An 11686-nucleotide genomic window follows, 5' to 3' on the forward strand; every position below is an offset into this window, starting at 1 on the left:
ACAGTGTTCTTTTTTTTTTTTTGTGGTACGCGGGCCTCTTACTGTTGTAAGAGGTTTTTTTTTTTGTGGTACGCGGGCCTCTCCCGTTGCGGAGCACAGGCTCCGGACGCGCAGGCTCAGCGGCCATGGCTCACGGGCCCAGCCGCTCCGCGGCATGTGGGATCTTCCCGGACCGGGGCATGAACCCGTGTCCCCTGCCTCGGCAGGCGGACTCTCAACCACTGCGTCACCAGGGAAGCCCGTGGCCAGTGTTCTTAAGCCTCCCCGCCTCTTGTCGTGTGTCTGTCTCAGTCTTTTTTAGACTCGAGCAGAACTACCCTCGCCTTTCCTTCCTGAGTCACTGCCCAATTACCAGCAGCCAGGGGCTCCACGGGGCAAAAGGCACCACCTTCTAGAAGTGGCTCTGTTCTCTCCACAACCCCGTCCCCTCCACTGGGGACAGCCGTGATTTAAGAGAGGTGAGTACAGACGTGGGTCTTGATGGAGGCTAGGTGAAGCCAGGCAGCTGAGCTCTGGATGTAAGACTGCTCAGAGCCTTGGGCCCTACTTCAACCCTCATTACCTCATGTGGGAGTTATTACAGTAGCTCCTTACTGGCCCCCCTTTCTCCTGAACCCCAGGCTCCCTCTACTTGAATTCATCATAGTTTCAGTCATCTCCTTAAAGAATCATTCTGTATACCCAGACAAAACTATAATTCAAAAAGATACATGCACCCCCATGTTCATAGCAGCACTATTTACAATAGCCAAGACATGGAAACAACCTAAATGTCCATTGACAGATGAATGGATAAAGAAGATGTGGTACATATATACAATGGAATACTACTCAGCCATAAAAAAGAATGAAATAATGCCATTTGCAGCAATATGGATGGTCTTAGAGATTATCATATTAAGTGAAGTCAGAAAGATAAAGACAAATACCATATGATATCACTTATATGTGGAATCTAAAATACGACACAAATGAACTTATCTACGAAACAGAAACAGACTCACAGACATACAGAACAGACTTGTGGTTGCCAAGGGGAAAGGGGGTGGAAGGACTGGGAGTTTGGAATTACCAGAGGCAAAGTATTATATATAGGATAGATAAACAACAAGGTCCTACTGTATAGCACAGGGACCTATACTCAGTATCCTATGATAAACCATAATGGAAAAGAATATGAAAAAGAATATATATATAAAACTGAGTCACTTTGCTGTACAGCAGAAATTAACACAACGTTGTAAATCAAATATACTTCAATAAAAAAAAAAAAGAATCACTCTGGTCATGCCATTTCCTGTTGATAAACCTTCAATGGCTCCTTGCTGCCTATAAAGCAATGTCCAAAGTATTTCACCTGGTGTCCTGAAATAGCCTGACAGGGCCTGTGTCCCTCCAGGGAGGCTCAGCTCATACCTAGGGAAGGGTTACCCACTGGGAAGAATTAGTTCCAGAGTTTCAAATTCAATTAAGAGTTTCAAGTTCTATTATACAGGCATACCTCGTTTTATTGTGCTTTGCTTTACTGCACTTTGCAGATATTGAATTTTTTACAAATTGAAGGTTTATGGCAACCCTGCAAGTCTGTTGTACCATTCTGCCAATAGCATTATTTTTAAATTAAGGTATGTATATAGTTTTTTAGACATAATTCTATTGCATACTTCGTAGACATAACTTTTATATACACTGGGAAACCAAAAAATGTCTGGAATCAAACCCACAATATCTCTGTGGTATGTCTGTAGTAGATGGTAGGTGCACTGATCCCTGCTGGAAAAGAAAACGTCCCTCTAACAGTGTCCAGTACCTTGCTATCGTCACCATTAATGTTGATGCCATTTTTCATCTTTCCATTGGCTATCTTCCTTTATTAATGAGTTTTCTATTGGTGTGTAACAAATTACCACAAACTTAGTAGCTTAAAACAACACCCATGGGCTTCCCTAGTGGCACAGTGGTTGAGAGTCCGCCTGCCGATGCAGGGGACACGGGTTCGTGCCCCGGTCCGGGAAGATCCCACATGCCGCGGAGCGGCTGGGCCCGTGAGCCATGGCCGCTGAGCCTGCGCGTCTGGAGCCTGTGGTCCGCAACGGGAGAGGCCACAGCAGTGAGAGGCCTGCGTACCGCAAAAAAAAAGAAAAAAAAAAAACAAAAAAACACCCATTTATTACCTCACAGTTCTGTAGGTTTGAGCACAGCATTGGAGGGGTTCTTTGGTCAGGATCTCACAAAGCCAAAGTCAAGATTCTGCTGGGCTGCACTCTCATCTGGAGCTCAGGACCCTCTTCCAAGTTCATGTGGTTATGGCCGAACTCAGTTCACTGTGGTTGCAAGACTGAGGTCCCTGCTATGTTTCTGGCTGTCATTCAGAGGCAGCTCTCGGCTCTGGAGACCACCTACATTCCTTGCCATGTGGTTCACTCCATCTTCAAAGCCAGCAATGGTGTGTTGAAGCCCTCTCATGCTTTCAGTTTCTGAGTTCTGCTGTCTCTGACCTCTATACCCAGATTTAAAGGACTCACGTGATTAGGTCAGCCCCACTTGGTTAATTTCTCTTTTGAGTAACTCAGAATCAACTGATTAGTAACCATAAATGCATCTTCAAAATCCATTTTGCCTTATAATGTAATACAATCATGCGAGTGATGGCTCACCATATTCACAGGTCTTGCCCACAAGTCAATGGGAAAAAAATTATACAGGGGCAAGGGTCATTGGAGGTCATCTTAGAATCTACCTACCACACCACTGTAACAATTATTTGTGAATTTTAATGCCTGTGTGAGTTAAAAACTGAACCAGATTTCCTCATCTTTTTCAATATTCTTTTCCTGGGGGCTGGTGACAGATGCTGTCAGCTCATCCAACACTTGATCTCACTCCCCATCTCCCTTATCATCCCCTGCAATAGAGGCTGGACAATGAAAAACTATTTTTCAGGCTCCCTTACAGCTAGAGGTGAACATGTGGCATGGTCCTGGCCAACGGGGTGTAAGCAGAGTCTGTTAACATTCTCCTTTCTCCTCCTTTCTTCCATCCTGGAATGTGGACTTGATGTTTGGAGCTGCAAAAGCCATCTTGTGACAGGAGGAAAAGGCCAGGAGATTTTCACAGAGACCTTGGCACTGAAATTGTTGAGAATCTGGCATTCTTTCATATGTAGCAGAAAGCAATGCTAGCTTACAAAAGACTGAATGAGTAGCTGAATGAGAAGCAGCTAGCAATGTCTCCAAAGCCACGATGCCTTAACTTTTCTGGAAGGATTGCACAGAGTTCAGGCAGGTATCAACCTTCATAATCAGGGTGATTTTTCCTTCACACCTTCTTCATAATGTTCACAGTACTTCTTTATACAGTATCTTGACATCAAAACAATGTTAGTGGTTACAGAAGCCCTGTAAATATGTTCCTTTTCATTTCTTCTGTGAAATGTTGTGAGTATAATGACCTTAAAATCCACTTGGGGGCCCAGTTACATGTGTGGGAGCTACAGTACATAGGAAACCGAGGGGCTCTACTTAGCTATGTGGAGGGATAAACAGTGAAAGAGGGATGCTTTCCTTTTTTCTGTTTTTTGTTTTGTTTTGTTTTTGCGGTACACGGGCCTCTTTCTGTTGTGGCCTCTCCCGCTGCGGAGCACAGGCTCCGGACGTGCAGGCTCAGCGGCCATGGCTCACGGGCCCAGCCGCTCCGCGGCATTTGGGATCTTCCCGGACCAGGGCACGAACCCGCGACCCCTGCATCGGCAGGCAGACTCTCAACCACTGCGCCACCTGGGAAGCCCTGTCTTTCTTTTTATGGCTTCTAAACTTTCTCTCTGACTCTTCCCCTCCCCACCCTGCACCCTTCCTGAGGGTCCCCTGGGATTTGGAGGCAGGTCTGAGGACTGGGGCAAGTGGTCTAAACCCAGAAATTTGGTCTCATGGGACAAAGAGGGACTCAGGAAAGGCAAAAGGGCGAGAGGTCTTCAGTGAGTAAACTTCTCCACCAACTGCGTTCGTTATAGTGGACAATACTGAGGAGGCACGGAAAGCTTCCTCCAGTTTCCAAAAGAGTCAGGCAGCTGGACACAGGAGCCACTGAAGGAACTGTCCTTAAATATTCTCTTGGCCCATGAATAGAGCTGGAGGAAGACTGAGAAAGGATTTACAAGAGACAGAGCTATGTGTCTCCTCAACCTTCAGCAAGGTGGAGATGTACCACCGATTAGCATGATACATGCCTATGAGACACTCAGAAGGAACACGTCTCCTCTGCATAAGTGACAATGCGAATTCATTGTCACTTATGACAATAAGTGAAGAAATACACTTTGGTTTTTCCATGCATAGACAGACATGGATTCACGACGTTTCCGTTTTTTTTTTTTAACTTTATTTTTATTTGTTTATTTTTGGTTGCGTTGGGTCTTCGTTGCCGCGTGCGGCTTTCTCTAGTTGCAGCGAGCGTGGGCTACTCATTGTTGTAGTGCGTGGGCTTCTCATTGCGGTGGCTTCTCTTGTTGCGGAGCACAGGCTCTAGGCGCGTGGGCTTCAGTAGTTGTGGCTCGTGGGCTCAGTAGTTGTGGCTCGCGGGTTCTAGAGCTCAGGCTCAGTAGTTGTGGCACACGGGTTTAGTTGCTCTGCAGCGTGTGGGATCTTCCCGGACCAAGGCTCGAACCCGTGTCCCCTGCACTGGCAGGCAGATTCTTAACCACTGCGCCACCAGGGAAGTCCCACAACGTTTCTGTTTTCACAGCAAAGTCCCACGGAGGCGAACACTCTGCTTCCCCGCCATCTTCCCGCTTCTTCCACCCCAACTTAGGAGACAGTGATATGGAAGTCCTCCATCCCATCCCCACCTCTTCCTCGGTTTCTCCACCCTCATTCAGCCTCTCCTTCCTACAGAACCAGCACTTTCTCTCCTGATTCTTGTCTCAGCATCTAAATCTCCCCTCCTTAAAACTCCATCCTCCTCCCTGTGTCCTCCTGTAGTGACCAGTCTCCCTCCTTCCTTTGTCTCACTTTCTACTCCCAGGTCAATCCAACCTCCACAGTCTGAGTTCTGACCTTGAACATCACTCTTCCTGAGGACACTGTGGTTTCCTGACTGTCAAATCCCCTGCTGACCTCTTGGCAGCACTCGACAGTGCTGATCACTCTCCTCCCTTAAATCCTCTTCTCCTTTGGCTCCTGTGGAGGAGGCTGCCAGTTACCTGCTCCATATCCTGTGTTTCTCATTCCAAAAAAAAAAAAGTCATTTATCAGCTTCCCCTACAGGTGGGATGGCCAGATAATAGTTCTAGCCAATGAGATTTAAATGGAAGCTGTCAGATGGGCCTTCCAAGGAAGTTCATATTTGGAGACATATTCGGTCGGTGCGTGCCTGCCTATTTACTCCTGACCTTTCCTCCTTTCTCCTGCCTGGAACATGGACCTGATGGCTGGGGCTAGGGCAGCCATCTTGCACATGTCAAAAAGGCCAAAATGACAGAGATGTCGATCCCGTTATCCTGGAGCTGCGGAACTAATACCAACCATGCTTATCGCCACACTACTTGTTACATAAGAAAAATAACCCCCTCTCTTGTTTAATCCACTATTATTTGGGTTTTCTATGATATGCTGCTGAAATCAACCCTTAACTGATACAGCTCCCATGACTCTGTCACTCTCGTCCTACTTCTTTAACCTCTTCAAGGCCCCTTTGCTTCAACACCCCCTACATGTTGATGTTCCTTAGCTACCATCCCTGGTCCTCTTCCTCCACTGTTTCCCAAACAACCCAGTGGTGTCTGCTGCTTCCCAAGTCATGATGACTCCAAATTCCAATGTCTAGCTCTGACCTCTCATCAGAGCACCAGATCTTTATCTAAATGTCTACCTGCCTGTCACATAGGAGCCTCATACACACTACACTCCCAATTAAACCAGCTTTCCCATAACTCTGTTCCTCCTTCTAGTCACTGGAGCTAGAGACCTTCCGCATCACTTACCCTCATACCCAGCTGGTCCTGAAGTCCCATCAGGTCTCTTTCCAACAGCTCCACTTTATTCCCACTTCTTCAATCCTACTGTCTTATACAGGCCTCATCATCTCTTCCTGAGCCACCGCATATGCCTCCTAACTAGCTCCTCTGCCTCTCATCTACAATCCAAATTGGTGTTTAAAAACATGCAAATCTAGGGCTTCCCTGGTGGCGCAGTGGTTGAGAGTCTGCCTGCCGACGCAGGGGACACAGGTTCGTGCCCCGGTCCTGGAAGATCCCACGTGCCACGGAGCGGCTGGGCCCGTGAGCCATGGCCGCTGAGCCTGCACGTCCGGAGCCTGTGCTGCGCAACGGGAGAGGCCACAACAGTGAGAGGCCCGCGTACCGCTAAAAAAACATAATAAAAAAAAATGCAAATCTAATCACACCATTCCCTTTCTTAAAACCCTTCAATGGCTTCTGGTCCCTCACAAGAAAGAATTCCAATGCCTTTGCATGATCTGAGCCCTACACATCTTGTCAACATTCCTTACATTATAGCCACATAAATTCACCTGTGGTTTCCCAAACTTGCCATGAAATCACATCTCACATCCTTGCCTGACTGTCCTCTCTGACCTGTAAGCTGGAAACTGTGCAAAAACAAAGTTTTAAGTGGATATTTAGGAACCTGACGGACCCTTATCTTCCTGGGAATTCTCCCACCTTTGTGCACAGAAACTCAGTGGTAAAGAACTGTCAGAATCGGAGAGATTTTTGTATTGTTCACTTAACATAATTGCTTAATTATAATTCCTTTTTTAATCAAAGAATTCTCTGCCATCACCTTGAACCAAGTTGATCAAAATAAACATCAATTGCCTTTGTTGTCTTGTATATGTATTTTCATTGAAAATTTCACCTTTGTCCAACGTAAAACATTCCCCCAGTGCGCACTCAACAGAAAAGGAGATATTTACTTTAATGTGCTAAATGCTGGGGTTTCTTCTATTTCTTATCCTATTAAATTTTACCTCCTAGAATCCTGAAATTTTAGGGTCCAGCCCCTAAAAATTTCTGGAAAAGGAAACCAAGGCTCTATTGACTCAGGAACATGGCACCAGGGAGGTGGTTATTGGTGGGACATACCTAGATCCTGGCTAGGGCTTCAGCTCTTACCATCGCACGGTGAAGGCACAGATCATCTCCAGCTCACAAAGAAGGCTCCCCTCTGCTTCCAGTGAGAGGAAAGTAAAGTAGGCCCCAAAGAGCTAATCCTCTTACACCACTCCACTTAAGGCAAGATGACAGCACAAGGGCTTTAAGAACAAGGAAATTAAAAGCATTAAGTCCAAGGTTCTGCTTGTCCTGGGAATAGAACGGCCCTCTCCCCTCCTCTCTGACTCTATGCCCCACCTTTGGGCCCACGAAGAGCCACTCACCCTCTGGGTGATGGGCTTGCCATCCCGGATCTCCACAGCCAGCCCCAGGTCGGACAGTCTGCAGTTGCCGAGGTCGTCCAGAAGCACATTCTCGGGCTTCAGGTCCCGGTAGACGATGCTGAGGGAGTGGAGGTGCAACACGCCGCAGGTCATCTGGGCCGAGTAGAAGACCACCCTGCTCATGTCCAGGCCCCGCTCGCCCACGCTGTAAATGTGGAACTTGAGGTCTCCCCCATTCATCAGGCTCATAACCAGGCAGAGATGGGACTTGCTCTCAAAGGCATAGGCCAGAGAGACAATGAAAGGGCTGCTGACCCTCTCCAAGATTTCCTTTTCCAAGAGAGCCATTTTCTCACCATTTTTCTTCTTCAGCCGCTTCTTGTCCAGTTTCTTACAGGCATACATCTTGCCGGTGTTTTTCACCTGGACAGCACATACCTTAAGGAGAGAAAGAAAGGGAGAGGAAGAAGTAGACAGTACTGGAGACAGGAAGGGGAAGGGGGATACAGAGGGTGGAGGAGCAGAAAACCACCAAGGTGGAAAGATGGCAGGCTTCTGAGAAAAGAGAAGCTGTGAGTGAGAAGGATTCTTTGAGATAGAGCTGGGACCACAGTGAGGTATCACTTCACCCCCACTATGTAAGCCATAATTAAAAAAAAAAAAAAAAAGGAAAAATAACAAGTGCTGGCAAGGATGTGGAGAAATTGAAACCCTCACGTGTTGCTGGTGGGAACTTAAAACTTGGAAGAGTTTGGTGATTTCTCAAAACGTTAAACATGGAATTGCCCTAAGACCTAGCAATTCCACTCCTAGACATATATGAAAGAGAAATGAAAGCAGGTATTCAAACAAATTCTTGTACATAAATGTTCACAGCAGCACTATTCACGCCAGCCAAAAGGTGGAAACAACCCAACTGTCCAGCAATAGATGAATGGATACATGAATTGAATGTAGTATTCCCGTACAACGGAATGTTATTCAGCTCTAAAAAGGAATGAAGTACTGATACATGCTACAATGTGAATGAACCTCTGAACCTTACGCGCAGTGAAAGAAGCCAGCCACAAAAGCTCAAATACTGTGTGACTCCATTGCTAGGACACACCAGAATCGGCAAATCCAGAGACAGAAAGCAGCCCAGTGGTCGCCAGGGGCTGGGTGGGTTGGGGGAGTGGGGGAAATGGGTAGTAATTGTTAATGGGCGTAGGGGTGACGAAAATATCTTGGAACTAGATAGAGATGATAGTTATACAAGATTGTAATGTACCAAATGCTATTAAATTATATACTCTAAAATGGTTAACGGCTAATGTGACTTTTACCTTAAAGAATTGTTTTCAACTTAAAAAAAAGAAAGATGAGCACAGCATTGGTGCAAAAGGAATTCCAGGCTTTAATTCAAGATGAGTGTTTTCTTAGCTCTCTGAAGTTTTTCTCAAATTACCTCCATTACCACAATTAAGGGGAAAGGGGGATCCCCCATTGTTTGTTGCTATCATTCACCAGAGGGGCATTTCAGTGTGTGCCTGCCTGTTGTAGACCCCAGGATAAAGATTCTTGGCCAGTTCCACATTTTGTTAGTTTTTCCTATGCCATTCTCATTTTATTTCACGCGGTGACCGGAAAGAAGACGTGAGAGCAAGTTAGGAATTCTTTCTCCACATGTGGCACTGAGATTAGTTCTAAGTTCCCTTGAGATTAAAAAGGAAAAAAAAAAAAAAGAGGTGAAATAAAACTCTATTATGCTGTCTATTTCGTCTTCCAGCCTGGCTATTCTGAAACACTTACCTCCCCAAAACCACCTTTCCCCAGCACCCGGAACTCTTCGAAGTACTTGTCTGACACGGGTTGCATCTCAAAGACTTTCCACTGCAGAAACTTGTCATAGAAGGGGCTGGCCAGGAACTCTAGGAAGGGCTGGTCCTGCAAGAAGGCCATGGCCTCAGCCTTGGCCAGCTCCACCAGGGATGCTCGCTCTTCCTCCGTGGTGGCTGCTTGGCACTTGGTGACCAGAGCTGGGCTGAGGAAGGGGTGTGGGTGCCCCGGGGAGGCCGCACAAGTGGCCACCAGCCCCTGCAGCGTGCTGCCCTTGGCGGGACCCTCTTCGGCCAGCTCCCAACTCTGCACCTCCTCCAGGAAGCCCACGGCCTCCTGGTACGCGGGCACTGTGGCTAGGAAGTCCCGGAAGAGGCGGCGGCCGATGGGCTGCTGCTCGCACAGGCTGTGGAAGTCGTTGGGCGGCGCCTGGCGGAGCTGCTCGCAGCTCTGTGGCCCGGGCAGCATCAGGGTCCGGCGTCGGCGCTGCAGTTCCTTGCTGTCGGCATCCGAGGACTTCCGCGCCTGCAGGTAGGCCGAGTTGGCGATCAGGTTGTCCAGGCCCCCCATGTCGACCATGGCGGAGCACCAGTCGTGCTCCCTCGGCACAGAAAAGGAAGGATGGAGGGCTGTGGCGGGGACGCCGTCAGGCCCGGGCCAGCTGGCTGCTGTCTGGTCCAAGGTGCAGCGACTTCTGCGGGATTTACAGCGAAGCTTCGGGTCTGAGGGTGGGACTGATGGAGGATGAGGAAAGAGGTTTCTCTTGTAAGAAGCTTTGCTGGCTATGTATAGCCGGCCAGGGAAGGGCGCCTCACAGGTCACCCACCGAGGGGAAAGCAGTCTGTGACACCTGCAGGGTCTACTGTTCATCACGGGGCCTTTCTCATCTACACCTGCTCCCTGAATCCCCAGCTACCAATTTCCAAAGGAAAGGTGGTGTGTTATTTGTTGATGACAGCAGTGTTTTCAACTGTGTCTGATTTTACGTATTTCCCAGCAGGTGCAAGGTGAGTAAACTCCTAGGAATGACAGGTCAGGAAGACGAGCTGTGGGAAGCTGGAGAGGTTGTCTTCCTTGTGTTTAGCAGCGTGATCCAGAGCAGGTTACAGAAGGGGATGCTCTGAGCTGTGAGTCACGAGACATGTTCCCAGAGGCCCTTGGGAACCCGGGTCGTGGCCCTCAGAGTGGGCTGTGGCTCTCCCATAGCCGGCGACACCCTCTACAGCCTACAGAGATCCTCCAGCCATGGCTTTCTTAGTTCTGAGGAGTCTGTGACCTACAGTACCCAGTTAAAAAGGGGAGGGTCACCTTGACCCAAAACATCCCGTGAAATGACATCAGCAGGAAAATCACACCACTTCACATCATGTGGTCCAGACTATTCCAAGGGGACAAGCCTAAAAGGGGAATCTGAAGGTGAAGGAGCTGTGTGTGGAGACCCCGAGCCGTGAAGTTCCAGGCGTGGCCCTTTGACACCTCGGCCCAGGCTCCCTCATGAAGCCAGGAAGCTTCCCTCCACAGAGATCACTCAGAGCCGCCCCAGACCACGACCTCACAAAGAACAGAAATTGGTTTAGACAGAGATCAGGCTAAGGATCTCTGCTCCAAAAATAACACTTGTGTCCTACAGGGAAAGAACACTCAGGCTTTTTCTTCACAAAGCAAGGCTAAGGCAGCTTAAAAACAAAGTCATTCAGTATTATGCCAGAGTGTTTCAAAGGGGAAAAAAAAAGAGAGAGAGAGAGAGGAAGGAGAAAGGGGAGGAAAAATACCTGGTGAGTCTTTTTCCAAACAAACAACCTGTAGCACACTCTGTCAAAACATCATCGTGACGGCCGTGGTCTGCCTGACAGAGCCTGCTGACCGTCCCCCAGAGCAGATACGCACTTGGCCACATGCTACCAAGAATTATGTAATGAACTCGTGGGTGCCCTTTGGCTTTGCACTGCTGTGCTGTAAACCCTCAGCGCAATGGCAGAGGTGGGGGATCTGCACGAGGGACCACCGCTCGGAACCATGCCATCTGCTTTGCAACCCACGCTAGAAATGTTGGGACATTTTTTGTTCTTGATATGTCATTCCAGGCCCACATTTCTGAGTAGAGAAAAATCAGTCTGAGACTCTCTCCTAAGGAGGAAATGCCTTTTCCTGGGGTTCTTATGAATACAGCGGCAACAGGGCAGAACTTTGAGAAAATGGTAGAATGGTCATCACATGACTACTTCACCTTATCGCTGAAAAAAGAACGTTTTTCACTGATGACCATATCCTCTATGAGCTGCTTGATCCCACTCGCACTGATACTGTCTTTTATCCCCGAGTAATCACTTCACCCAGCACTGTCCAATAGATAAATGCAAAGCCACATATGGAATTTCAGATTTTCTAGCAACCACATTAAAAAAAGTAAAAAGAAACATGTGAAGTTAGCTTTAAAATATATTTTACTTGGCCCAGTATATGGAAAATATTATCA

At 47.7% G+C, this 11686-nt stretch overlaps 1 protein-coding gene across 1 annotated transcript in view; it reads right to left on the reverse strand.

Moving 5' to 3' along the window:
• The window catches only part of GRK7 (G protein-coupled receptor kinase 7), a 34834-nt gene extending 25045 nt beyond the window's left edge, over positions 1-9789 (reverse strand). The window contains exons 1-2 of the mRNA XM_030873525.2: positions 9184-9789; positions 7393-7830 (exon numbers count right to left, since the gene is read on the reverse strand). Coding sequence (XP_030729385.2) covers positions 7393-7830; positions 9184-9789 — 1044 coding nt within the window. The remainder of the gene's footprint in view (positions 1-7392; positions 7831-9183) is intronic.
• Positions 9790-11686: the final 1897 nt, after the last annotated feature.

Source organism: Globicephala melas, chromosome 4, assembly GCF_963455315.2.
Source record: "Globicephala melas chromosome 4, mGloMel1.2, whole genome shotgun sequence".
Lineage (NCBI taxonomy): Eukaryota > Metazoa > Chordata > Mammalia > Artiodactyla > Delphinidae > Globicephala > Globicephala melas.